At 34.9% G+C, this 23,807-nt stretch overlaps 1 protein-coding gene across 7 annotated transcripts; it reads left to right on the plus strand.

Moving 5' to 3' along the window:
• The first annotated feature begins 994 nt into the window (after positions 1–994).
• Positions 995–23,511, plus strand: LOC123677756. Of its 7 annotated transcripts, XM_045614459.1 has the most exons (20): positions 995–1,094; positions 1,154–1,602; positions 1,933–2,083; positions 2,548–2,707; positions 3,864–4,127; positions 4,547–4,760; positions 5,070–5,223; positions 5,520–5,688; positions 7,197–7,361; positions 7,458–7,704; positions 7,761–7,982; positions 10,782–11,121; positions 12,984–13,151; positions 13,400–13,507; positions 13,649–13,822; positions 13,967–14,026; positions 18,597–18,749; positions 18,817–19,326; positions 20,539–20,767; positions 21,568–23,511. In XM_045614459.1, exons 2-20 carry the CDS (start codon positions 1,181–1,183, stop codon positions 23,430–23,432), a joined length of 5,775 nt encoding a protein of 1,924 aa, XP_045470415.1. In that variant the 5' UTR covers positions 995–1,094; positions 1,154–1,180; the 3' UTR covers positions 23,433–23,511. The 7 variants fall into 7 exon arrangements, with proteins under 7 accessions (XP_045470415.1, XP_045470408.1, XP_045470423.1 ...); XM_045614452.1 differs by lacking the exon at positions 995–1,094 and having other exon boundaries at positions 1,107–1,602; XM_045614467.1 differs by lacking the exon at positions 995–1,094 and having other exon boundaries at positions 1,107–1,602; positions 13,403–13,507.
• Positions 23,512–23,807: the final 296 nt, after the last annotated feature.

The raw sequence follows: 23,807 nt of genomic DNA on the forward strand, positions 1-23,807 counted from the left end.
GAGTTACGAAGGAAAATGAGAAATTACTTGGATAATTTTGAAAAAAAAAAAGTTTCATGAATATGAGCCCACAAAGGCTTTGCTTTCAATATACAGGTTGTTTCTAGTGTGTCGTACAGTTTATCAAATATTTATTAATCTTCGCTACAGATTAGGTAAATAAATACCAAAACTTATAATTAATGCATTCTTTAGAGCTTACTAGCTGGATCTTCATAATAATTTGGATTTTCCTGAGGATTACTAGAGATTTTTCTCGAAATCGATAGCAGATACGACAAAACTATAACAAACCAAAAAGTATAGTACTGGACCAGAGTTTTTTTTCTACATTTTTCTAAACTAAAAGCCATTCACCAAAATATTGTTTTGGAGGAAGGAAGCAGGCATCCTTCCAGAAAATATATCACCCTGTAGATTTGCATTCAAAATTAGCATATCACATAGTGAAAACTTTAAACTGGAATATCTATGGCCAATTCATATTAAATATCTTGTGAAGGGAAGGTTATACGAGAAAATAACTTGAACTTCAACACATGTATCTCAAAACAAAATGTTTGGGGACTCATGTTATAGGACTTTTTTTCTTAAAATGATCCGGAAATCTGTCATTTTCATTTGTATCTCCAATTTAGGAGCACCGCGTAATTACCCCTAGTATCCCCCTATTTCTACGCTCTTGTCGTGAACTTTGAGTATAGAACAATAATATTTTATATTCTATGGTCTGTCATTATATTCCATTCATTTGAGTAAAAATTCGATATTAACTGAATTGTAATTTATTGTGAATGTTTGCAGTGTCTATAATCAGTATTTCCTTTTTAAACGGCACCAGGCAGATGCGGGAATTCGAAAAATTTTAAAGAGCGCCACCTTACAGCACTCTGGTGAAGCACACCACCAAAGCAACAGGTGGGTCTCTCGAAAAGTCTGAAACAAAATCGAATCAGTAAACACACCAGGTATTCTATGCATCTTACTTAACATTCAGGATGACAGGTAAACCACAAAAATTTTGGAACAAAAAAAATGGGAAAGTCAGAATGTTGCTTCTGTATACTGAACAGATTTATATTCTGTGTCGTAATGTAAGTTGGCAATATCTTAATATCCTTAGTAACCTCAGGTTGACATTATTTCCATTCAGTTTCCAGTGTCAACATTCACTGCCTAAATGGCATTTTTTCGATTGGTATTATACGCATCGAAACTCAATCGCATCACCCAAAAGCTTATAGCAGAAAAAGAAGCAGCTACTGCCATTTCCAGGAAAGAGAAGCCAAAATATGGATGGAGATTGAGACTCAGCCATTTATGGATAAACTGTAAAAGAAGACTCAACAATTGCCTCATTAATTCAAATTTCTTAAAAAATACGGTAGTTGATAGATTCTTCTATAGATTAAGGAAATATGGAAGTTTAGAGAATTATATTTTGAAGAGTATATTAGGATTCGTTGGTGGCTATGTGTTAACCTATTTACTGTTCTTTTTTCTTGCTGTACAACTGAATGTCAGACTTTCTGTAGCAACTTTGATTTGTTGCTTCCTTGGATGTATCTTAACAATTGGCTTGGCATTCAGTCAGAATATAAGGTATGTAGACCATAAAATATTTCAAGTTCTCAATGGATTCTGTATTATTCAACTCAAAAAGGAAATAACCAAACCGTGTTCAATCCAGAAAATTTTTCTTCTGGGGGGAATTTCAGTATCTATAGGGAGGAGTCAAATATTCGTTTTCATTTTAAGAGATTGTCTTTTTCTTCGGGGGTATCGGTCATACTCTGGAGGAATGATTCCCCCTGGACTCAAACCTGAACCAAAATCATCTCCACAAAAATTTCAATTTGCGTTCAACTCCTTTAAATTGGATTAAAAATCATATTTGTTCAACCAATTATTATTAATGCTCTGTTTTCTTAGATGTATAGTTTTCTTGACATTACCACAGTTCTTCTCGAAAAGAGGAAGACAAGCACTCATAGCATACGCCCTCATTCTCACTATGTTAGGACCTGCAAAAAATACTTTGAACAATCTGGGCATCATGAGTGAGTCCTTGGCTTGTGGCCAGGTGAGTCTACTAGAGTTATTCACGTTATTATAATTCACGTTGTATAAATTAGAAATAAGTAAAAAATATTGACTTGGCAGCTTTTGAGCGCTCATTTAATCGTGCGTCTTGAAGACCTGAGAATCGTATAAAAAAAGGTATATATGAGATGTAACCGATTATTAAGTTTTTGTTGTCGGTTAGTTAATCTAGATGAGGTTTTCTGATAGTACGATGGTGAGCGTGCTCAAAAATCTCACTTATAAACATAATACTGTTTTCGAATGAAGTTATTCGGTCATATTGTGAGATTTGGGTTCATCGAATTTGAATATTTTTTCTATGAATGCTTCCAAATGAATTGTGCAGATTGAAACCTAGTAAAATTGAAGCATATCGATTGTTATGGTTTATCCTCAAACTTATTTTAAACTTATTTTATATAAACTCACCTTCCCTCTTAAATAAAATCATCCATTTTGCAGGAACAATTAAAATCGGCTGTAAAGCAAATTCTAGACGTGATAAAGAAGCCTTTTGTAGCTATCAAAGATGCTCTCAAAGCAGTGGTGAAAGCAGTTAAAGAAGTTATCAAAAAAATTAAAGAAATACTTGTGAAAATAAAAAGAGTTATAATGGCTATCAGTGAGTATTTTTTTTTGAAAATCATATTATTATTTTTGATGACCCGTTCTCCGAGAAAATCGCTTTATGATTTCATCACTACCTATGTCTGCAATTTTTTCGAATTTTGAGTCGCGTATGGTCTCTGATATGTTAATTTTGCAATAAGGCAAATAGTCGAAAGCCTCAAATAATTCTACATTAAATATTCAAAAAATACTAAACTGAACGTTTAATATTCGAAGCTTTATTAATTTAATTCAATTTAATTTTATCATAGTGAACGTATATTGTCAAACTCCAAATGAGAACATTGAAAAATGGAATAAAATGGAATGGAAAAAATTCCGAAAAAAATCTCAAAGAAGCAAAAAAGTAGTAGAAAACTAATTGTCAAAAAGGTCGAGAATCTGCTATGACAAAGAGTATCAAAATTTTGTGGAGTGGATGATAGAAACTGTGTGTCAATGGTAGGAAAGTCTTCGATAGTAAAGAGAAATATTAACTTCGATAACTATCATAAGTATGAATATTTGAAGCAAGGGTCGAATAGATATCAGCCAAAGAAGACTCACGTAGAAAATAAACTCAGTTCTTTTGATAAATGTACCAGAAACAAAGACCCATGGAAAGCAAGTTTTCACAATTTTTAAAGAAGGCGAAATGAATACTTTTGAACTGATTAGAAAATACATGTCTTAACGCCCACGGAATCATTTAGAAAAAAAGTCCCATTTATATGAATTTCACATACACATGACGCTGCATATGATTGAAGATTGATTACCTATCACACCACAAGATACAAAGGGTGGTAGGGCATGCAAATTTTCAGTATAGCTTCGTAAAACTAATTGAGATTACAAACATGTGTTCCGCTGAAAATATTTGGCGTTTAACAGTAACTAGTTTCGAATACAAAATCGTAGGAATTTTCCATATTATGTTGAATAGAAGTGTTATTTTTCGTCTTTGTGAAATAAATAATGATTCCCAATTCTTTCATAATTAGGAATTTCATATTAATTGGAATGAAAAATGTTGATTGTTGTTACTATGACCAAATCCATAAAATACTTGAATTATGTTTAAGATCATAATAATGACATTGCTAACTGAGCAATGAAACAAAATAATAAACTGAACATAATGAAAATAATGTTCATTTTCATTTCAGTTGGTGTCATAAAATCAGTTTTCGAGTTCCTGGGAGCTATATTAAATCTTTGCAACAAAGAATTGGGCACTCCGTATCAAAGATGTTCAAGAGTATTCGAAAGTGCAATATCAGATTGTCAAGCAGCACTGGGGTCATTTTTCAGCTGGGCATGTTCAATAGGATATCTGTTGAATACGGTTTGTTATCTCGTCAAACCGTTTGATCTTATTTGTTTATTGGTAGATTTCATCAGTAATTCAATTATTGGAGTTGTGATAAGGAGTAAGTAAACAGAAAACTATTACTACTAGAAAAATTGGTTAATATCTGCAATTAAGTATAATAGCATAATATAATATGGCTAAATTGTCTGTTATAATATAATTACTTCTTAAAATGATCTAAGAAGAGCACTGTGTTACAACATAGGCCTTTACGCGTTTGCTGATTTGTTCATTCAGTTACAAGTTACAATTAACAAATGTATTTGCGGAAATAACTTTGTTTCATTTTATTCATAATATACTATTTTTCTTACGTGAGATAATTACTTTTTATAACTAAATTTTTGCGAATTCAAATAGTTCAGATAGGTATTTCCGATTTATTGAAGGAAAAATTCTATCGCTTTTAAAACAAAAACACTGAAAGATTAAGTAGCAAAACAGAATTATAATGACCAGTTAATTGTTGATTTTCAGAAATAAAAATTTTCATCAGACATGTAAAAACGATGTTTTACGTGAAGATCAAATTCTCCCATTCCTACCATTTCGAATCAAAATCGTCCAAAAGTATGAGGGATATAGCAAGAAGCATTGTAGAAGAAGTCAAAATGAAAACCAGAGGAATTGTATCTGTTTTTGAATTCTTCAACTGTGCAGCTAGTTTATTCTTCATTTTCCTGATTTCAAGGTCTGTAACCTATTTGAACCAATACTAAATCACTATGGTCAAAATTCAAACATTTCAAAAGGCTTTTTTCTAGTTGTGAATTATTCAATAATTTCAATATAATTTTTAATTTACCCCAAGGAATCGTATGTAACCTTAAAAATTATTCATGCAGTGTAACTGAAAATTGTATGAAGAAAATGGTTTCATGTACTTTAATGAGGCTCAACGTTCTCTAATGTATCTCTCTATATATAATTGATTGAATTGATAAAAAAAAGATAATAAAAAAGTGAACATAAATTATATATGAGTAATATATTATTTCAGAGTATTATATTATAGACATCAGTTTCTAACAAAGGAGAGGTTTGATAATAAGTTCTTAACCAAGAATTTGGTAGATATCGATTTAAGAAGGGCTGCAATGGATAAGGAAACAATTTTTCCGTTAAATCACAGGGAACGAAAAAAATTCATAACTGTAAGTTTTTTCTTCAATGAGTAGCACAATTCGTTCAATTTGATCATGGTTTTATGAATGAAGACAAGTTATTGAACAGCAAATTATTAAATTAGTATAATGATGTGTAATTAATTTCTAATTTTAATATTTCATCGAAACTCATTTACGTGTTCCCTTACTTAGCCATAAGATACCCAAATATTGATTAACTCACATTCATATCGTATTTATTGAAATTGGACTACAAACTTGAAATATGTTGAAACTGAACTGCAAACCAAGCAAATAGAATATGTTATTTTTCGTCCTGACAGATTCAATCAGTCCGATTGCTTCCAAAAGAAAGAAAGGAACTTTCAGAAGGATTGGGATTTTTGATGTCTACTGCCTTGAAAATTGGAACGCATATGGCAATTGATTATTCTTTATTCTGGATAATGAACCTCATTAGAAAATATGGAAAATTCCAGTCTAAAGTACAAGGTATTTTTTTAATATTCACAATAATCTTATAAAACGGATATGTAACAAACCGACGACGAATTATGACAGTTTGCTATATAATTTTTAATCGTAAATGCTTCGTACTGTTTTTGAAATCCTTGTTCAATTTGTGACAAAAAATCTATTATGCGTTTTTGTTTATGAGGCGCGTTTTTTTTATGAAACATCTTAACTTTTTTTTTATTTCTTTAATCAATTATTCATTATTAGTCAGTTTTTGATAATGTTTCAAATATGAGATGTTTTATTTTGCATAAAAAAAGGTATATGTAAAAGTTTTTTGAATTCAACGGGTAAATCAAGAATGATTTTTAGCTTGTGGTACAAACTATTGTATTCAGTAGGCATCGAAGATTACTTTATTCTCAATTTTATGCAGTTTTAAGTTTCTGAGAAATGAATGTTTTAATTTTGTGTTCATGAACAAATTGGCGAATGCGCCCATGCTAAAATAAATTGATTTTTTTTTTATGTTTCATAACAAATCAAACTTATTTAGTGGTTTTAGCTTCTCTCGCAGCTTTGCGTGCAGCAGCACGTTTCAACTGTTGTTTGGTGCTTAAATTATGTTTTTTGGAGAACTTCTGATTTTTCAAGAATTTGGCATCCATCCCTAACGTTGACTCATGTCTATATTGTTTAGGTTTCTTGATACCATTCCTGTGAGCCTTTTTGAAGATAAATAGCATTTAGCTTTACATAAGTTATTCAAGCCATATTTTATTGGCATAATCGGTTTTCCTTTTTTTAATTTGTGATCCATATCTCATTGAAAAATTCTAAAACAATCAGGAGTAACTCGTTTTTGAGTACGTTATTTGGAGTTAATAGCTTATGTATAATAATAACATATTCCGTACGTTTTTGTTGAAGCTGTTGAAATCATTCATTCGGAATGCCTAATTTTTTATTTAATTCGATTTAAGAACTATAATTTCGTGTGAAATTTTATTTTTTAATAGCATGTGTTATGCTAATTTTGAATGCAAATTTTCAGGGTGTTATTTTTTCTGGATCAATGCCCGCTTTTTTCTCCAGAATTATTTTTTGGTGGACCACTGGTAATTTAGAAAAATATGTAAAGAACCTCTGGACAAGACGTACATTTTTGTTTTCTTCCAGTTTTGTCGTATCTGCTACCGATTTCGAGAAAAAAACACTTCTCTAGTAGTCCTTAGAAAAATTCAAATTATTTAAAGATCCAGTTAATAGGCTGAGATGACTAAATCAATTATAAGTTTTGGTATTCATTTTTCCAATCTGTAGCGTTACAATCATCCTAAAAAGTAGAACTACAAAAAACACCCTGTATCTGGAAAACAAGAAATCTTCCTTTGTTCCTTGAATTTAAGAACATTCCCTATTTCTTTTGTATTTTGGCCATATCAGGACCTAATAAAAATATTTTTCCTAGACATTCCGAACGAATGATTCAATGTCCTAAAAATTTTAGCGAACAGTAAATAATTAATTATATTTGTTCAAAGCACCAAACATACCTACAGTTAACATAGCTGGCGAAGGATTGCTCGCAGATCTTCTAAAGGCAGTTGTCAAATCCTTCCAGCCTCTTGGAATAAATTTAGAAATAGATACGGTTCCATGCTTACCAATTCCAATTCCTCCTGATTTGGACAGATACGTTCAAATAGGTAAGGCTTCTTCAAATAATAAAAAAATATATGAAATTGTAATACAATCCGATATGATCCAGCAGAATAAATTAAGTTCCATTACCTCTTCTGCAGCCTCAATTCTCTTTATGTGTCTCCTCCTAACCATATTCGAGCCCTATGGTTTACGTTGGAGAAATTGGATTCTGTGTTACTACTACCCCAGGAGAGCAAAGGAAAGGGCTGTTTGGTTGTACAACCACATCTTGAGATCTAGATCGTCATTCTTGAAGTTCGCTAGAAGACAACTAAGACGAAAATTACTTGGTGGTAAAAATATAACTAAAGTTACATGTCTGGAATATTTAAGATCAAAAACGAAGTGAGTTGAAATTTAAATGGACTATTTATGCTGACTGATTGGAAATAATCTTGCAGTAACAAATTTTTACTATTTTTCCTCGGATCTGACTCACAACAAGCCTGTTTGCTATGCGGTGATGTTTTCAGAGAGTCAGATAAGGAGAAACCAATTCGATGTCAGAGACCTGGATGTACTGCAATGTACTGCAGACAGTGTTTCGAAGATTTGGAGAACATGTGCACAGTTTGCCAGTCCCCTATTGAATATGGTGATTTATCCGATTTTAGCGAGGAAAGGTGAGCACAGGAATTGACTCTTTGGTTTTTCTTTTACTTTATTAGTTCCGAATCTACCAATGGTAGAGGAAGCATTGCAATCACTTTTGGGATGACAAAATTTAGATCTCCGTTTTCAACATTTCTGCTCGCTGAAGGCGTTTCAGACCATCCTGAACAACTTTGGTTTCGTGTTTGCTTGTCGGTCTGTGTGTACGTATATCCTTGTAACTTAACTACAATTCTTATCCAATTTAAATGGAATTTGGTAAGGATTATCAGTTTTGCTGCTGAGGATCCCAAACAATATTAATATTCTTCAGATAAAGGGTACGTATTGAGCATGCGCAAAGGCGAAATTTTGAGATTTCCATATATCACGTTCTCATAGTTCTATGTGGTTGAAAACTGGAAAGGGTACGTGGCATTCCTTTTTATTTCGGGAATCGGCAACCCTGATGATCGAACTTGAGAAGTAGAGATTCACTGCTTAATTTGATATTCAAGCTACTTGACTTGGGTTGAAATCAAGTAAAGTTCAAGTGAAGTAGCAGTTTTTCAATGTCAAGTCAAGTCAAGCATTTGTTTATCAAGTGCTTTAAAAATTAAATAAATTTATCAAAGCTACTTGATATGAGGCAGTTTCATTGTTTAGTATGCACATAAATTGAAAAAAATAATGAACTAAGAAGGAACTTTTATTCATGAAAATTATTGTATAGAAAAATCAACTATTTCAAAATGGAAACACAAATACGAAAAAGTCTTCCAAAAATCAAAAGAAACGATCAGCACAGAATCAAAATGAATATGCACTGAAGAACTTGGTGAGAAAGGTAGCGTGCACTCTTAACATCTTAATGCAGATTTCACCTAAATGAGATATAAAAAAACAGGAACACAAAATTTCGGAGAACCATATCTACGGAACCCTAGGTCACATTATCCGAACATAACCGTCATTAGCACAAAATTTGAGATACTAGTATACCCTGAAAATTTCGAGTTTTTCCCGTTTTTCGCTCGAGAGCTATCGTCTTCACGGCCGGCCGGGTGGACATTCACGAAATTGACACAAGTTCTTTTTTAGCGAATCAAATGGCTCAAAATTAGAAATATACAGATATTATGATAAATTCGTAGAGAAATCGTGTAGCGTTTCAGAATTTTCTTTAAAGGTGAGCAACACGTCTTAATGGAAATGTGTAGTTTGGGTTGCCTACGTTTTTTCATATGTCTTTCTGATAGGAAGCTTCATGGACTGGTGTAGTGCTAATGTGCTCATTGTCAATGTGGAAAAAACTAAGACTATTTCTTTCGGAATCAGGGACACTGTTCCATTGACCCTCCAGTTGGGAGACGTGGAAATTTCTTCTTCGGAAAAAGTTAAGTTTTTGGGTGTTCATCTCGACAGTACTTTGAGATGGTGTGAACACATTGATGTATTGAGTAAAAAGTTGAATGCATCCTATTATGCTATAAATAAATTAACAGTTTGTTTACCATCCAAGTCAATTTTAAATGATTTTAGATCCAAGTCAATTTAGATGTGTATTATTATTATTCGACTTTTGCCTATACGCGTAGGATTTCTCCTCAATCCCAGATATTTAAAATATCAGAAGGGTAGAGCTCGGTCGTGTCTGGTCCTTGTGGTCCCCCTGGTTCTCGTCGAACTTCTGGTCCTCTCACACGCGATCCTTGGACCTGTCCTTCGCTTCCTAGGAATTTTCTCACCGTCCTTGCAGTACCTGAAAGAACAGCTTTTTGCATTATATTACATATATACTCACTAAGTCCTAGTTGCTTGATATTTCTCTTGAGATTTTTGGGTACTATTCCTGTTGTTGAGATGATAATTAGAATATTTCTCGTTGATATTATTCCGCACTGGCGCTTTATCTGAAATTCGAGTTCCCTATATTTTGAAAATTTTTCGACCTCTTTTTGACGCATGTTGTTGTTATTAGGTATTGCTACGTCGATGAGTATAGTTGCCTTTTGATGTTTATCAACTAGCAATATATCTGGCCTGTTGTGAGGGACTGTTTTATCAGTCAAAACTGTACGATCTCAGTACAGTTTATAGCGTTCGTTTTCCAGGATGGTTTTTGGTCGGTACTTGTAGTATGGCACTTTTTCAGAATGAATTAGTGTTAATTTAGTTGACATTTCTTGGTGTAGTATATTTCCTACTGCATCGTGTCTCTCATTATATTATTTTCCTGCAAACATTTGACATCCTCCCGTGATATGTTGGATTGTCTCATTCGTTGGACACCAATAACGGCATCGATCGTCAGTAATAAATAGTTCGATCCTTTATGATATGCTTGCAGTAATTTCTAGTTGAGATCACTTGATCTTGAATGGCTAAAAGAAATCCTTCCGTTTCTGGATACATCGCACCTGATGTGAGCCAATAGTTCGACGGTTCAATGTCGACATGATCCTGGTTCACCTCGTTGAAATGTCGTCCATGTAGGGGCTTTTCTCTCCATCTTTGCAGTTTTTCTTGGATTGTCTGGTGGTTGTATGACAATTGCTCCTTGTGCAGTTGTGAAGGTGTAATTATTATTATTATTAGAGCTGAAAGTATTGTGCTATATATAATTGAAAATAAGCGGAAGATATCAGTAAGACGTGGAATCAAAATATTGTGGTTGCTCTTATACAATAAATCAAGATGGGATAGTTTTTCAAAAATTCTGTTTAAATATTATTTTTAAATTGAATGTATAAGTACCCTCGAATGATTGAGTGGATGTTGTCAGCCATTTATTATCATACAACAATTTAAACGAGTTGTTTCCCAAACAGGGATTCTTCCGATGAAGAATACACAATTCCATCGAAACCGGAAGTTGAAACCGAAGAGTTTGATTCTGGAATGACAACCGATGAACCTACCACAGAAGGTGATGAGGGCTCAACAGACGACTATTCATACAGTTACCAGGAATCCAAGAAAGTCCCTTCAACAATTAGCGTTTACAAGAAAGAAAGCTCCAGGGATCTAGAGAAGCAAAGCTCTCCGGATTACGTCAGCATGCAATATTTCGACGATGAAATGGAGTTGTACAGCTTCAAACCGTATGGATTCGAGGACAAGGATGAGGAAACTCAATTTCCAATAGAGTCGAGTTCGTTAGAAACATTGGTAAATCTCTGTAAATTGGTACTGTTTAAATTATACAGGGTTAAAACTATTTAGAGGGACACTACAGGAATATCGAAAACCGTTAGAGATACGGGGTGGTTTGAATTACAAAAAAGTTGCGTGATTTAAGGATAAGTCTGTTGGTGTTAACAAATCAAAAATATCTCCAATGGTTCCCGAGGTATCTAGAAAAAACTAAAATCGAGTTTTTCTGTATAACTCATTGGTTACTGGAGCTAACTTCACGAAATTCAGTCTGTACAGTTTTTTCTCTTGTAATTCTCGAGATAATCTCAGTGAGCATCGAATTTGGGACACGCTGTACAGGGTGGGCAAATTTCGATGTTTTAGCACTACAACTTTTGAACCAGAGGAGATAGACAAAATCTGATACCCTATTCTCGGTCTCTTTTTCTGAGAAACTAACAAGCGTATTATTCATTTTTGACAACAATTGCACAATGCACAGTCAACACATCTTCTCGATATTTCGCACAGAATTCAATAGATGAATATTTGAAACTGTGTTCAAGCAACCTAGGAAATTCGAGTTAAATTATATTTTCGAAACTATTTTTATGAAATATATCTAGATTAGAATTTTTTAGAAATGAGTGAAAACCATAGAAATAATCAGATTGATGAAAGGACACTGCTCTTTTTATAGAATGCTCAATTTTTCTGTGCTCATCAACAGTTGAAATTATAGAAATATTGGGACTCAGATAAAAAAAGGTGTTTGACCATTTTCTATTATTTATATAAATACAAACCATACTATGTTATATATTTCTCTAATTCTGTGGTTATTCCGTTCATTCTTCCACATCTTGTAGAACAAAATCGTGCGAGAATATATCAGAAACGCACAGTTTTCATGGTTATATTTCATTATTCTATGTTGGCACTCCGAACTTTCCGCCACGGCTTTATCTGTCAATTCATCAATTTGCCTTAAAGAAATCAGTTCTGCCAACCAACATTTTTCAATGCAAAAATCACTAAAATATATTTATGGAAATATTTCATTAATTTCAATGAAAATGCAATGAATTAGAGAAAATAATGTATAATACTCGTACAGAAGGCTCATTCTACCACTCGTTCATTCCAAAACTCGCCACTTCGTGGCTCGTTTTTGAATTTTGAACTCGTGGAAGAATATCAATGCCTTCTGCACTTGTATTATAAATAACTATTTTGAAATCAAGAAAAATTAAGCTTTCAAAAATGTCACAGAAATCTAGTGTTTCCATTTGAAAAAACATAACTTTGGGTCACAGCTTCGTAATTAAAGACCCTTTTGAAAAGACAAGCACGCCACTGGATTCTACATGAAAAAGTGCCTGTATAATGTTTTAATTTCAGAGCTCTATCATCAGTATTAGCGGGGATATAAATATTTTTCGATATCGCCATTTTTCCAATTTTCGCTGATAACTCGAAAACAAAAGAAGGTGGCCAAAAATGAATACTACCCTTGTTAGTTTCTCAGAAAAAGAGACCGAGAATAGGGTATCAGATTTTGTCTATCTCCTCTGGTTTAAAAGTTGTGCTAAAACATCGAAATTTGCCCACCCTGTACAGTGTACAGCGAACTAACAGTACACATTTTTTGTACCAGTTCCAAGTTCACTGTACTCGTTGGTTTGAAGCATTACATCAATCCAAAGGATTGTTGTCAACTGTGGAACTTATTCAAACCAATCAAACCTCTGAACAATCAACAGGACTCAGAAATCTATAAACTGGGTCGTAGCGAAAAAAAAACAACTAAAATAAACCTGACATCAATATAAGAAAACTAGGTAGATTTCTATTAGAGGGAGCTCCTCGAAAATTTTTTTTCCATATTTTTTCAGGATAGAAAGCCTATTTTAGAGGATACAACAGAAACATCTTCTATTGCTTCTATTATCAAGGAAGATAAGAATACCACCAAGAGAAGCCAAGAAAATAAAAGTTGTATGTGCCTAAATTTAGATTCCATGCGAGATCCTGCATCGCAGATCCTTCTAGATGAATTGAAAGTAAGTTGTTAATATGATAACCAAAGTTGAAAAATTTTGATTTTCACTCATATTTCAAACGAAATTATTACGGAATAATTAAAAAATATTTATATTGTTTCAAGTTTGAGTACCTACGACAAAATGGTGTTTTGAAGGTTTATTAGAAAATTTTTGATATTATTTGAATATTTTTAGGGGCAAAATTATCTTATATTCATCTATCTTTTAATACTTTGAAAGAAAACAACATTATTCTTGCGTTGCAGCAGAGATTATCTTCAATCAGTAGTGCTCGCTCAAACTCTGCAAGAGAACTGCAGCCCATTCAGGAGCAGACAGAGGATGAGGCCTTAATTCAGTTCTCCACAGATGAGGTAATATTATTTTATAAATAAAATTATTCCCAGGAAATATATTTTTTATGAGTGGTACCGTTCTACCATTGCACTGAAGAAAAAAATTTCCAGAATTTTAAAAAATTGTAAAAAACAATCGATTACCTTTTCATATCTCAGGAAACTGAAATGAAAAGTACCATTTTTGAGGATTCAAGTTTTACCGCACGTAGTCATGTGCAGAGACCTGTGAAACAGATTCCATCTTCGATTGAGTCTCCAAAAGAAACAATAACCAGTCCCGATGATAATATTGGTAACGAGAAATTTTTGAGTGATTCTGAACTTTCAGAAGTAAGTTCATCTCATTCTCTTCATCGAAATACATCTGATGAAATATGTTTGACAACACAATAGTTCAGTTCTATTCTGTTTGAGAAGAGCAGAGTGGCACAGTGAATTTTTCGTATTAACTTATTTAAATTATTATTATTATAGAATGACGTGAAGAAATTGATTGGAAAACCTGCGTCCTCTGTCACTTCCACTCAGGAAACCGTAAGTTTGTATTAATTTATTTATTTATTTAATTACTACACCCATCTACAGCCTAAGCCAATTACAGAATGGGGAAAAATACAAAACTACAATAAACAATACAAAATAGTATATATACAGATAGCTTCTTATAGAAATTGCGACTCTGAAACAGCCCTTTTTATATCAAAATGAGTACAGCAAAAAATGTCTAAGATATTCTGAACATTGCAAAAATCTTGAAACATTCTGAACAGAGGCGAAAATCGAAGTACGTTAGTACGCGGAAAAGGAAGGTAGAACGTGGTTACATTTCGAACAGGCAGCCTTGGAACGTGCCAATCCAATGAGGCTAGCAAGTAAGGGCAATCAATTTGAGAACTTATAATATTATGTAGGAAAAGAATTCTCAAGTAAACCCGGCGCACTTCTGAAGAGTTCACATGAAATCTATTGTAACGAATTCGCAAGCCCTACACCACTGCCTCTTTCTAGAAGGTACCGGACACACCGAGAGCTCGATAGAAAGATCAAGACGCTTCTAGAGAGAGATGCGAGAGGTATATAACCAATCGAAGCCGCAGAGCAGAGTAGTGCGACGGAATCGGCGGTCAGTGCCGTACACTCAATTAGATATAAGTTGTAGAAATAAATTAATGTAGTAGTGAAAATAAATTAGTGTAATAGTTGAAATAAATCATCTGTAAATAGTTATTCATAGTTGTGTACCTGAAATAAATTAGTGTTAGCCAGAAGTACCGATTTAATTAACTGAAAAACGTTACACTATTAAATAAATATTCCTGTGGTATGCCAAGATTTGGATACATGCCATCAATTTTGAAACAAACGCACTTCAAAAATCGCCTCTGTATTTTCTCCAAACTATCAATGTGAACTTTATAACCAGGACTCCACACTACACATCCATACTCTAGCTTTGACCTCACAAGCGCCGTAAAAAGGAGAAAAAGGGTTCGAGACTCGAACAAGTATTTGGAGTTTCTGAATACGAAACCGAGAGTCCTGTGTTGTATCACTTTTAATCTAGGATTTGTTACTACAATATTACACAAATCAATCAATCTTTCTAAGCTTGTTTTTTTTTTAATGGAGGGAAATCCACCTTATGGACACCCAATAAACCTCGACAAGTATGAAGCTCCTGTTGGGTAGTGTGAGGCTCACCTTAAGGGCATATTCGCTAAAAACTTCCATTACACCTTCGTCGAACCCGTGGAAAAAGATTCCAAGAACGCCAAAGCGGAATGCCCGTCTTTGTGGGACGCTGTCTTGCCCTAAGAAGTGTGGGATAGGGCAGAAGCAATTCGTTTCTGATGGTAGAGCCATCCAGTAGGTAGCCTAAAAAGCGAGAGGCAACTATCCACCTATGAGCTCCCTCGTTTCTCTAATAGCTCTGATTACGGAACTTAAGCCTGAGGTAGTTCCCCGCAGGGACTTGGTCGATAGGTCTCCTCTCTTCGAACTTGATCTTCCACAAGAAGACGCCTCTTGACCCTGGTCTCGACCCAAGGGTCTTGCAACCTTTGCGAACTAGCACGACTAAAGCAAATCCTAAGTCGTCACAGCATAGGATTTACCCTAGAGGGCAGCTTTTCGAAAGAAATTAGCGATTTTGACCTTGAGCAGTGGTGTTGAGCAGAGAGCTAACATACTTTTTTGTTATCCTCGTTTCCTAAATTATCGAGGGTATTGAAGTCATAGTTACTTCTCGAATAGTGTACCTAAAATTACACTCCAGGTCCTAAACTGGAGCCAGTGGAAATATAAGTAGCACCTATTCTAATAGGTGTTTTTTTTCGAGGTATATAACTTTAAGTTAGCATAACTGTTCAAGATAGGGACCGATTTATCAGCTGTCAAGTGATTTATTCTCGATTTGGTTTGGCAATTCATAATGAATAGACTTACGCCTGAAAAACGCTTGCAAATAGTGCAATTTTATTTCAAACATAATTGTTCTGTGCGGAATACGTATCCCGATTTTCATAAGCGAATTTTGTTTATCGATGAAGCGGACTTCTGGTTGAATGGCTACGTCAACAAACAAAACTGCCGCATTTGGAGTGAAGCTAATCCTTAAGTGTATGTCGAAACACCGTTACATCCAGAAAAACTGACTGTTTGGTGCGCTTTATGGGCTGGTGGAATCATTGGTCTGTACTTCTTCAAAAACGATGAAGGCCAGAACGTTACAGTTAATGGTGATCGGTATAGAGCCATGATTACTAACTTTTTCATTCCTGAATTGAACAACTATGATGTCTAGGAGCTGTGGTTCCAACAAGACGGCGCAACATGTCACACAGCTCGTGCCACAATCGATTTATTGAAAGACACGTTTGGTGACCGCCTAATTTCACGTTTTGGACCTGTGAATTGGCCTCCAAGATCTTGTGATTTAACACCGCTAGACTACTTTCTGTGGGGCTATGGAAAGTCATTGGTCTATGCGGATAAGCCACAAACCCTTGACCATTTGGAAGACAACATTCGCCGTGTTATTGCCGATATACGGCCACAAATGTTGGAAAAAGTCATCGAAAATTGGACGTTCAGATTGGACTACATCCGAGCCAGCCGTGGCGGTCATATACCAGAAATCATATTCAAAATGTAATGCCACAAGATTACCTTGCGGATAAATAAAATTCATGTCAATCGAATGAGCCATCGTTGTTTTATTGCAATTTAAAGTTCTATAGCTCTAAAAAAAACACCCTTTACCACGTACTCACAGCCAAATGTTGGGATCTTCTCGCTTCCTTCTCAGCCTCTTGTGCCTCGTTCTGTTAGACCTATCAATGATTTGCACCTACATTTATGGCCTCTGTCTGGTCGGTTCTGCGAGCCTATCTCCTTTTTGGTGGACCCAGCCGGCCGGCTAGCTGGCTGCTTTGCTTCTCCTCTCTTGTTGCTCGTTCTGCTAGAACCTGTCGCTTGGAGGAGTAGAGATATGAGCATTTTTTGAGGAATTTTTTGGGGGAACATGAGATTGTTTAGGTATGGGAAATGTAGTAGGCTGGTATTAGCCACGCCACATTTTCGAGTCAGTTTTAGTTTCAATTAAGATGCATAGAATACCTGGTGTGTTTACTGATTCGATTTTGTTTCAGACTTTTTGAAAGACCCACCGCTTTGGTGGTCTGCTTCACCAGAGTGCTGTAAGGTGGCGCTCTTTAAAATTTTTCGAATTCCCGAATCTGCCTGGTGCCGTTTAAAAAGGAAATACTGATTTTAGACACTGCAAACATTCACAATAAATTACAATTCAGTTCATATCGAATTTTTACTCAAATGAATGGAATATAATGACAGACCATAGAATATAAAATATTATTGTTCTATACTCAAAGTTCACGACAAGAGCGTAGAAATAGGGGGATACTGGGGGTAATAACACGGTGCTCCTAAATTGGAGATACAAATGAAAATGACAGATTTCCGGATCATTTTAAGAAAAAAAGTCCTATAACACGAGTCCCCAAACATTTTGTTTTGAGATACATGTGTTGAAGTTAAAGTTATTTTCTCGTATAACCTTCCCTTCACAAGATATATAATATAAATTGGCCATAGATATTCCAGTTTAAAGTTTTCACTATGTGCTAATTTTGAATGCAAATCTACAGGGTGATATATTTTCTGGAAGGATGCCTGCTTCCTTCCTCCAAAACTATATTTTGGTGAATGGCTGTTAGTTTAGAAAAATGTAGAAAAAAAACTCTGGTCCAGTACTACACTTTTTGGTTTGTTATAGTTTTGTCGTATCTGCTATAGATTTCGAGAAAAATCTCTAGTAATCCTCATCATTATTAATCGAAATTATTATAAAGATCCAACTAGTAAGCTCTAATGAATGCATTAATTATAAGTTTTGGTATTTATTTACCTAATCTGTAGCGAAGATTAATGAATATTTGATAAACTGTACGACACACTAGAAACAACCTGTATATTGAAAGCAAAGCCTTTGTGGGCTCATATTCATGAAACTTTTTTTTCTCAAAATTATCCAAGTAATTTCTCATTTTCCTTCGTAACTCTTATTTCAGAACAAGGTAAGAACAACCGAATTAGTAACAACAAAAATTATTTCGGGTAATTTGGTTCAAACTTCATTATCAAACTTCTTTTTTTAACATTACAGATATGAATAGAAGTTGTCGTCAAAATTTTTTTTTTCGATTATCCCTCCCCAAGAAAAAAAAGATCTACGCCCTTGGTTCACAAGAGTCGAGAATTGAGAGAAATGTCAAATGTAAACGATGTATGCGCCATCTGAAAAGCCCGCGATCCCTCGAAATCAATAGGTATAAATCCGAAAAACCTCCCGTTTTGTCTGAAAGATTTACAGGTATAAGTAGACACACCAGGTATTCTATGCATCTTAGTTTCAATGTCTACTTTACATAAGGCAGTCACTACAAGCTCTCCCACCACAGCGAGGTGCTGACCTCGGGAGATAACCTTTATAATCTAACCTAACCTAGCTTCTTTATATTCGTTGAAATTTTTTGAATTTTTCATCATTAGATCATTTCATTAGGTATTGGCGAATATTTTTCAGTCTAGCGATGAGGATATAAAGAATGAGGCCAAACGTCCTCCTGAAATGTCTTCAAAGCCAGAGCCTCCCTCCCAGAAACCTTCGTCAACAGAAATATCTTCGAATGACGAGGAATCTCAAGTGAAAACAAAAGTAATACCAAGTATAGTCAAGGTAATACATATTTGTATGAAGGAAAAGGAGATGAATTTCTTGATATCTTTCCCATTCCTCCCAATAGGTGGAACAATTATCTTCTACAAAACCTAGTAAAATTAGCAACCCTTCCCTTATAACGCAGGAAAGGCACATAGAATTCATTGGTCTACAGAAAAAGAAAACCCGCACTTCCACCGATTCATCTTCTGAAAATGAAAAACCGAAGACAAAAAGAACTGGAAAATATCGTAGCACCATTTCAACGAAGACTTCGAAGCAAGATGTCTCCGGTCACACGAAAGACAGAAAATCCATCCTGAAAGTCAATTCAGCCAGTAGCGTCCTCTCGGAAATCAAAGAACTGCAAGAGAAAGTAACAGTGCCGAAACTCAATCTAAAATCACTAGAAGATAGTGATAGTGAAACCATTACACCATCTAAACAGTCACATCGTCATCAAATTGATAGCTTTGATTTGATTTCAAAAACATTAAGACCAAATACTTTGAGCCACTTCAGAAATTCTCGCAAAACGAATAAAACAGAAAAGCGATTGAAAGGTGGCTCGAACATTCCTTTTTCAGGAGAAGAGGTGAGATTTACTTGAATTCAAAACATTTTGATAGATTTTAAATGTTCGATTAAATGCTTTCAGTAGAGGAAAATGCGGATAGTTTGAATCTGGGTTGAAAATTGTCTTAAGTCTATTCGCCTATGAGATACAGAAAGTTTTATGCATTTCATAAAAAAATTTCAACCCATATAACTCTTGAATGCTTTTATAGATTTCCATGAAAATTTCAAGCATTAAGTCTAAGAAAACGAACGAAACTCAGTTAATATTCTGAGCACATCAGAGCTATTCTCTCCATAACGTGATCTACAGCTCGCCTTCCAGTTCCAGAGTCTTAATGAACTCCAGGATCTGGGATGGCTTCAAGAAGGCTAATTTCTTACTTCTACAAGTTCCTTGTCCAAAGTATACTTAGCTTTGGCGAGGGAATGCCACGCCATCCGGAGTTTCTTGCTCCTACCCAAAGAATCTGCACTCGTTATTTTCTGTCAGACCCATTTACATGAAATCTTTCCTAAGGTGACAATGCCCTGTGAGGAATCCAGTGATTAGGTGTCGTATATTTTTGCTGAGATCCAGATATTTCTTGGATCTCGCAGTGTCAAAGTTTCGTAGAAACTTTTTGGAATGATCCAAACCAGGAAGATTCCGCCAGAATTTTTTTCTTTCAGTTTTTTCCTTCTCCTGAAACTCTTTCTTGCGGCCGATGAAAAGAGTTTGTTCTCCTTTTCTGGCAAGTGTGTTGGCCTCTTCATTCCCTCTAATTCCCGAGTGTGATTAAATGTGATTAAATACTCTTTCTACTTCTTGTTCACATTTTACATAATCATTATTTGAATAAAGTTCCTTCGATACAGCGCTGATGAAAAAATCGTTTTCACCTTGAAAGGCAACAATTGTACACCAAAACATACATTTGTGTATTCGAGTGAAATAAGATATGTAGCGATGAATATTGGTCATTGTCCTTGACTCGGCCCTGGAGGCCTGAAACTCTCACGTTCTAATAGTGCCACAAAGAAGATAGCATCAACACATCATGAAAAAGCAATAATATTCACTTGAAAGCAGTAAAATTATTCTTTGACTATCTTGAATCTTGAAGCAAATATTTTCACCGAAGTAAAAATAATGTCTGATCTATGTTTCCGCATTATTTTGACGTTCATCGATCAAATACAGAAGTATGACAAATCCATTTTTAACGAACAGTAATTTTATTCATTCTAGAAATTTCTGCAGTATCCAGAAGATATAGGAACTTCTTGTCGGCAATCGCCAGGAAGCCAGGATATTTCTTCGCCAATCTATCCATTCAGAAGTACTTTAGGTAGTTCCCCCTCTACGTTATCCCAAAATTTGGACTCGCTTGATTCATCTCGTCCTCGAAGGAATCAACCAAAATCTGATTCGCATTTTTTTGAGTCATCTGATTCATCGTTTTCACCTTTCTATGCAGGTGAGTGAATTCAATTAGTTTCTTCAGTAATAACTCTGGATATAAAATACCAATTTCAAACGTCGTGAAAATTTTATATTGATCACATTACCAGAACCAGAGAACATTCACGAAAAATATCAACAGAAAAAATTTAATATCATTAATTACAGATCCTACTTAGTTGAGAATCTGCGAGAAGAAAAAAAAATAAGAGTTTCAATTTTTTTTCTTTAGATTAGGTTTCTTTGGTCAGGATTTTGTCATTTTATACAGTTTGCCGGCGAAATGTCTTATTTCCTCTCCGTAAATAATGCGTAACTCATTTAGTTCCATTGCAGAACCTATAACAAGAGTCAGCACAGCTAATCTAAAATTTTTCATCTGATTTAATATAATACAACCTACGATCTCAAGTCTCCAAATATTATTATCAATATTTGAAAACAGCAGACCACCTTGCTCAAATTTTTACTTTTTGAAGGAAAGAGAAGTTTTTTTGATGCTTTTCAATTTTAGAGAAGCGCTCCAAAATATTCCAAATGAAATTAATGAGTAGGACAATATTAAGCTGTCAATTCCATATTGAATTTTCTTTATGAATTCCATTATTTTGAAGAATTCCTTCACTTAATTAGAGAAAAATTTTCCAATAACCCTGAATTAATAATGACGACAAAAAATTCTTTCACAAAATCATTTTGCTATTAATTTTTTACTTATTTTTACAAAATCTCGATGTTTATATTCAACTAATTGTTTGATCATAATATACTTTGGCTCTCTTGGTGCCTTTAACTGATGAACTGATTTTCTTTTAGGAACAAAAATCAAGAATTCCTTTAGCTACTTTAACGATTTCAACGTATATGTTTCGAGCCATTCAGACTCAATGACTACAGATATAAATACTACGCAACCACCTATTGAGAAGTCTCATTCCAGCATAAAATCTAGAGAAAGTTTAACCACAAAGAAGAGCGTGAGGATATCTGAAACTGTAGAAGGCACAGAAGAAACTTCAGATGAGGGAGGAGAGTTCGAAGAAACTGATGCTAGCAGTGATTTGAGCATAAGTGTTCAAGAAAATATCCTAGGGATTCCAAGAAGCAAACTGAAAAAGAGAGAAAAAATAAATTGGAAAGAAGAAAGAGAACTGAGTTCAGAGGTTGTAGGAGTCAGTGAATCCCCTGAGGAAAACGCTGAAAAAGAAGAACTAGGAAAAGCCTCGAAGAGCATTCATTCAAACATAGAATCGACTAAAAGCAGTGATAAAACAAAGTTGGAAGAGAACATTTCAGGTCATGAACTGAATGACGCAATGGAACAGTTTAAATATACTACTTCAAATGACAATGCAAGTTCTTCAGATCACTCAGGAAAACTCGATAAGGCCGGGAAATTCATCATGTCCGGAAGTGACTCGAGGTTATTGGAAAACAGAACGGTAAGGAAATGCCGTTGTTGTAAATGCAAGGATAAACTGCCAATAACTCATCACAGTCCCAGTGGGGATCCTGATAGGAAGATTCTTCTCAAAACTGGGGTTGACTGTTGCATCCAAACCTCTGCAATAGATCGTTCAGATCGCAGTTCACAGATCAATTTCGATACTGAGAGTACGAGAGATAGTTTTCCAGTCTCGTCGTCCAATAAAAGATGTTTAGTTAGATGCAAACTGAAAGAAGATTATACGGTAGACTTACGAAAGCCAGAAAAACATTGTGATTGCAGCGTTTGTCGGCTAAGAAAATCCGAAGAAAACGAATCTCCCCAAATAGATGATTACTGTGACAACCAATGTTTTCAAGGTGGGGTAGCAAACACTCACTCTCAAAGGAAATGTAGTATACCAAGAAAAAAAACGGTTGGAACTACTTTCAAACCTCAGACTTGCGACCAAGTGTGTTCTACTAAGAAACCTTATGGGAAAAGTGAAACGGTTTACTCTTGTGAAGGGTTTGAAGAGAATCCCTCTCGAGAAGCAAGCAACGAATCCATCTGTTCGGACGTAGAGAGTTACAGGGAGAGATTGGGTCTTCCTTATCAAAATAACGACGAGTATAAGAGATTAGTCAGAGAGCTGGAGGAGAAACTGGTAGCCAGAAACAGGGAGAGAGTGAGAAAAACAATGAGGGAGTTCGAGAAATGCAGTACTAGGAATCAGAATCTAAGGAGACCGGTTCTCTACGACGACAGTTCTTGCGGCGAAGAACCAATACTGACCAAAATCGTTCATTTGAAAGCAGGAGATGCGGAGAATAAGGGTGCTTATAGAAGAGTTTGCCCTCCGTCGTCTCCTAAACGACAAAGTGTCGCCAAAGAGATGAATACAGTGGAAACTATGCAAAGAGAGGTCAAACCAAGGATGCAAAGAATGGCTCCAAGACCTTCAAGGTATTGTTACGAAAAAGATCCGATCCACTGGCAGATGGACACCGCAACAGGAGAATGGTACAGGGTTTCTGACGTGAATATATGTGATCCTTATGACATTTATGAGCCTGAGTCAAGGTATTCTCAATCAATTCCAGTTCCTAGGAGGGCAATGATGGAAAGATACGAGGAAGAGCCTCGATGTGAAGATTGTGATGATTTGAACCGGCGGTATGGTCATAGATATAATATATTATTCTGTCCCAGACATAGAATGGATAGATATCCTCCGAGACATCGTAGAAGATGATCCGTTTGAATAGAATGAGCTGTTTCTAATATTTTGGTGTATTTCGCATGTCTTTTAGTGAGTAAACCATATGCGTATATTGTTTTGTTATTTATTCTGTTGTTTATTCGTTGGTTGATATGATGGTGTAGCTTCATATGTGTTAAGTGCCAAAAACTTGTTCTGAGAAAAACGACTTTTGAGGTTTGTCATCATCGATCAATTAAACTTATGATCTTCAAAAAGTGACATAATATTGTTTCTAGATATTACCTCCAAAATATTAATATAAAAAATAAATTCCGAAAATATCAATTATATCGGATTATGCACTTAACACAGATGTCCGCTATGCCAACGATGCATCGTTGGCATAGCGGACATCTGTGTTAAGTG

The sequence above is a fragment of the Harmonia axyridis genome, chromosome 1 (assembly GCF_914767665.1).
Source record: "Harmonia axyridis chromosome 1, icHarAxyr1.1, whole genome shotgun sequence".
Classification (NCBI taxonomy): Eukaryota; Metazoa; Arthropoda; class Insecta; order Coleoptera; family Coccinellidae; genus Harmonia; species Harmonia axyridis.

What these genes read in the sequence shown, in the direction of transcription:
- LOC123677756 (XM_045614459.1), top strand. Translation starts at nt 1,181, where the DNA reads ATGGCATTTTTTCGATTGGTATTATACGCATCGAAACTCAATCGCATC. An exon ending in AGTCCTTGGCTTGTGGCCAG is followed by an intron (nt 2,084 to 2,547) that starts GTGAGTCTACTA and finishes TCCATTTTGCAG; the next exon opens with GAACAATTAAAATCGGCTGT. An exon ending in CGAGTTCGTTAGAAACATTG is followed by an intron (nt 11,122 to 12,983) that starts GTAAATCTCTGT and finishes ATATTTTTTCAG; the next exon opens with GATAGAAAGCCTATTTTAGA.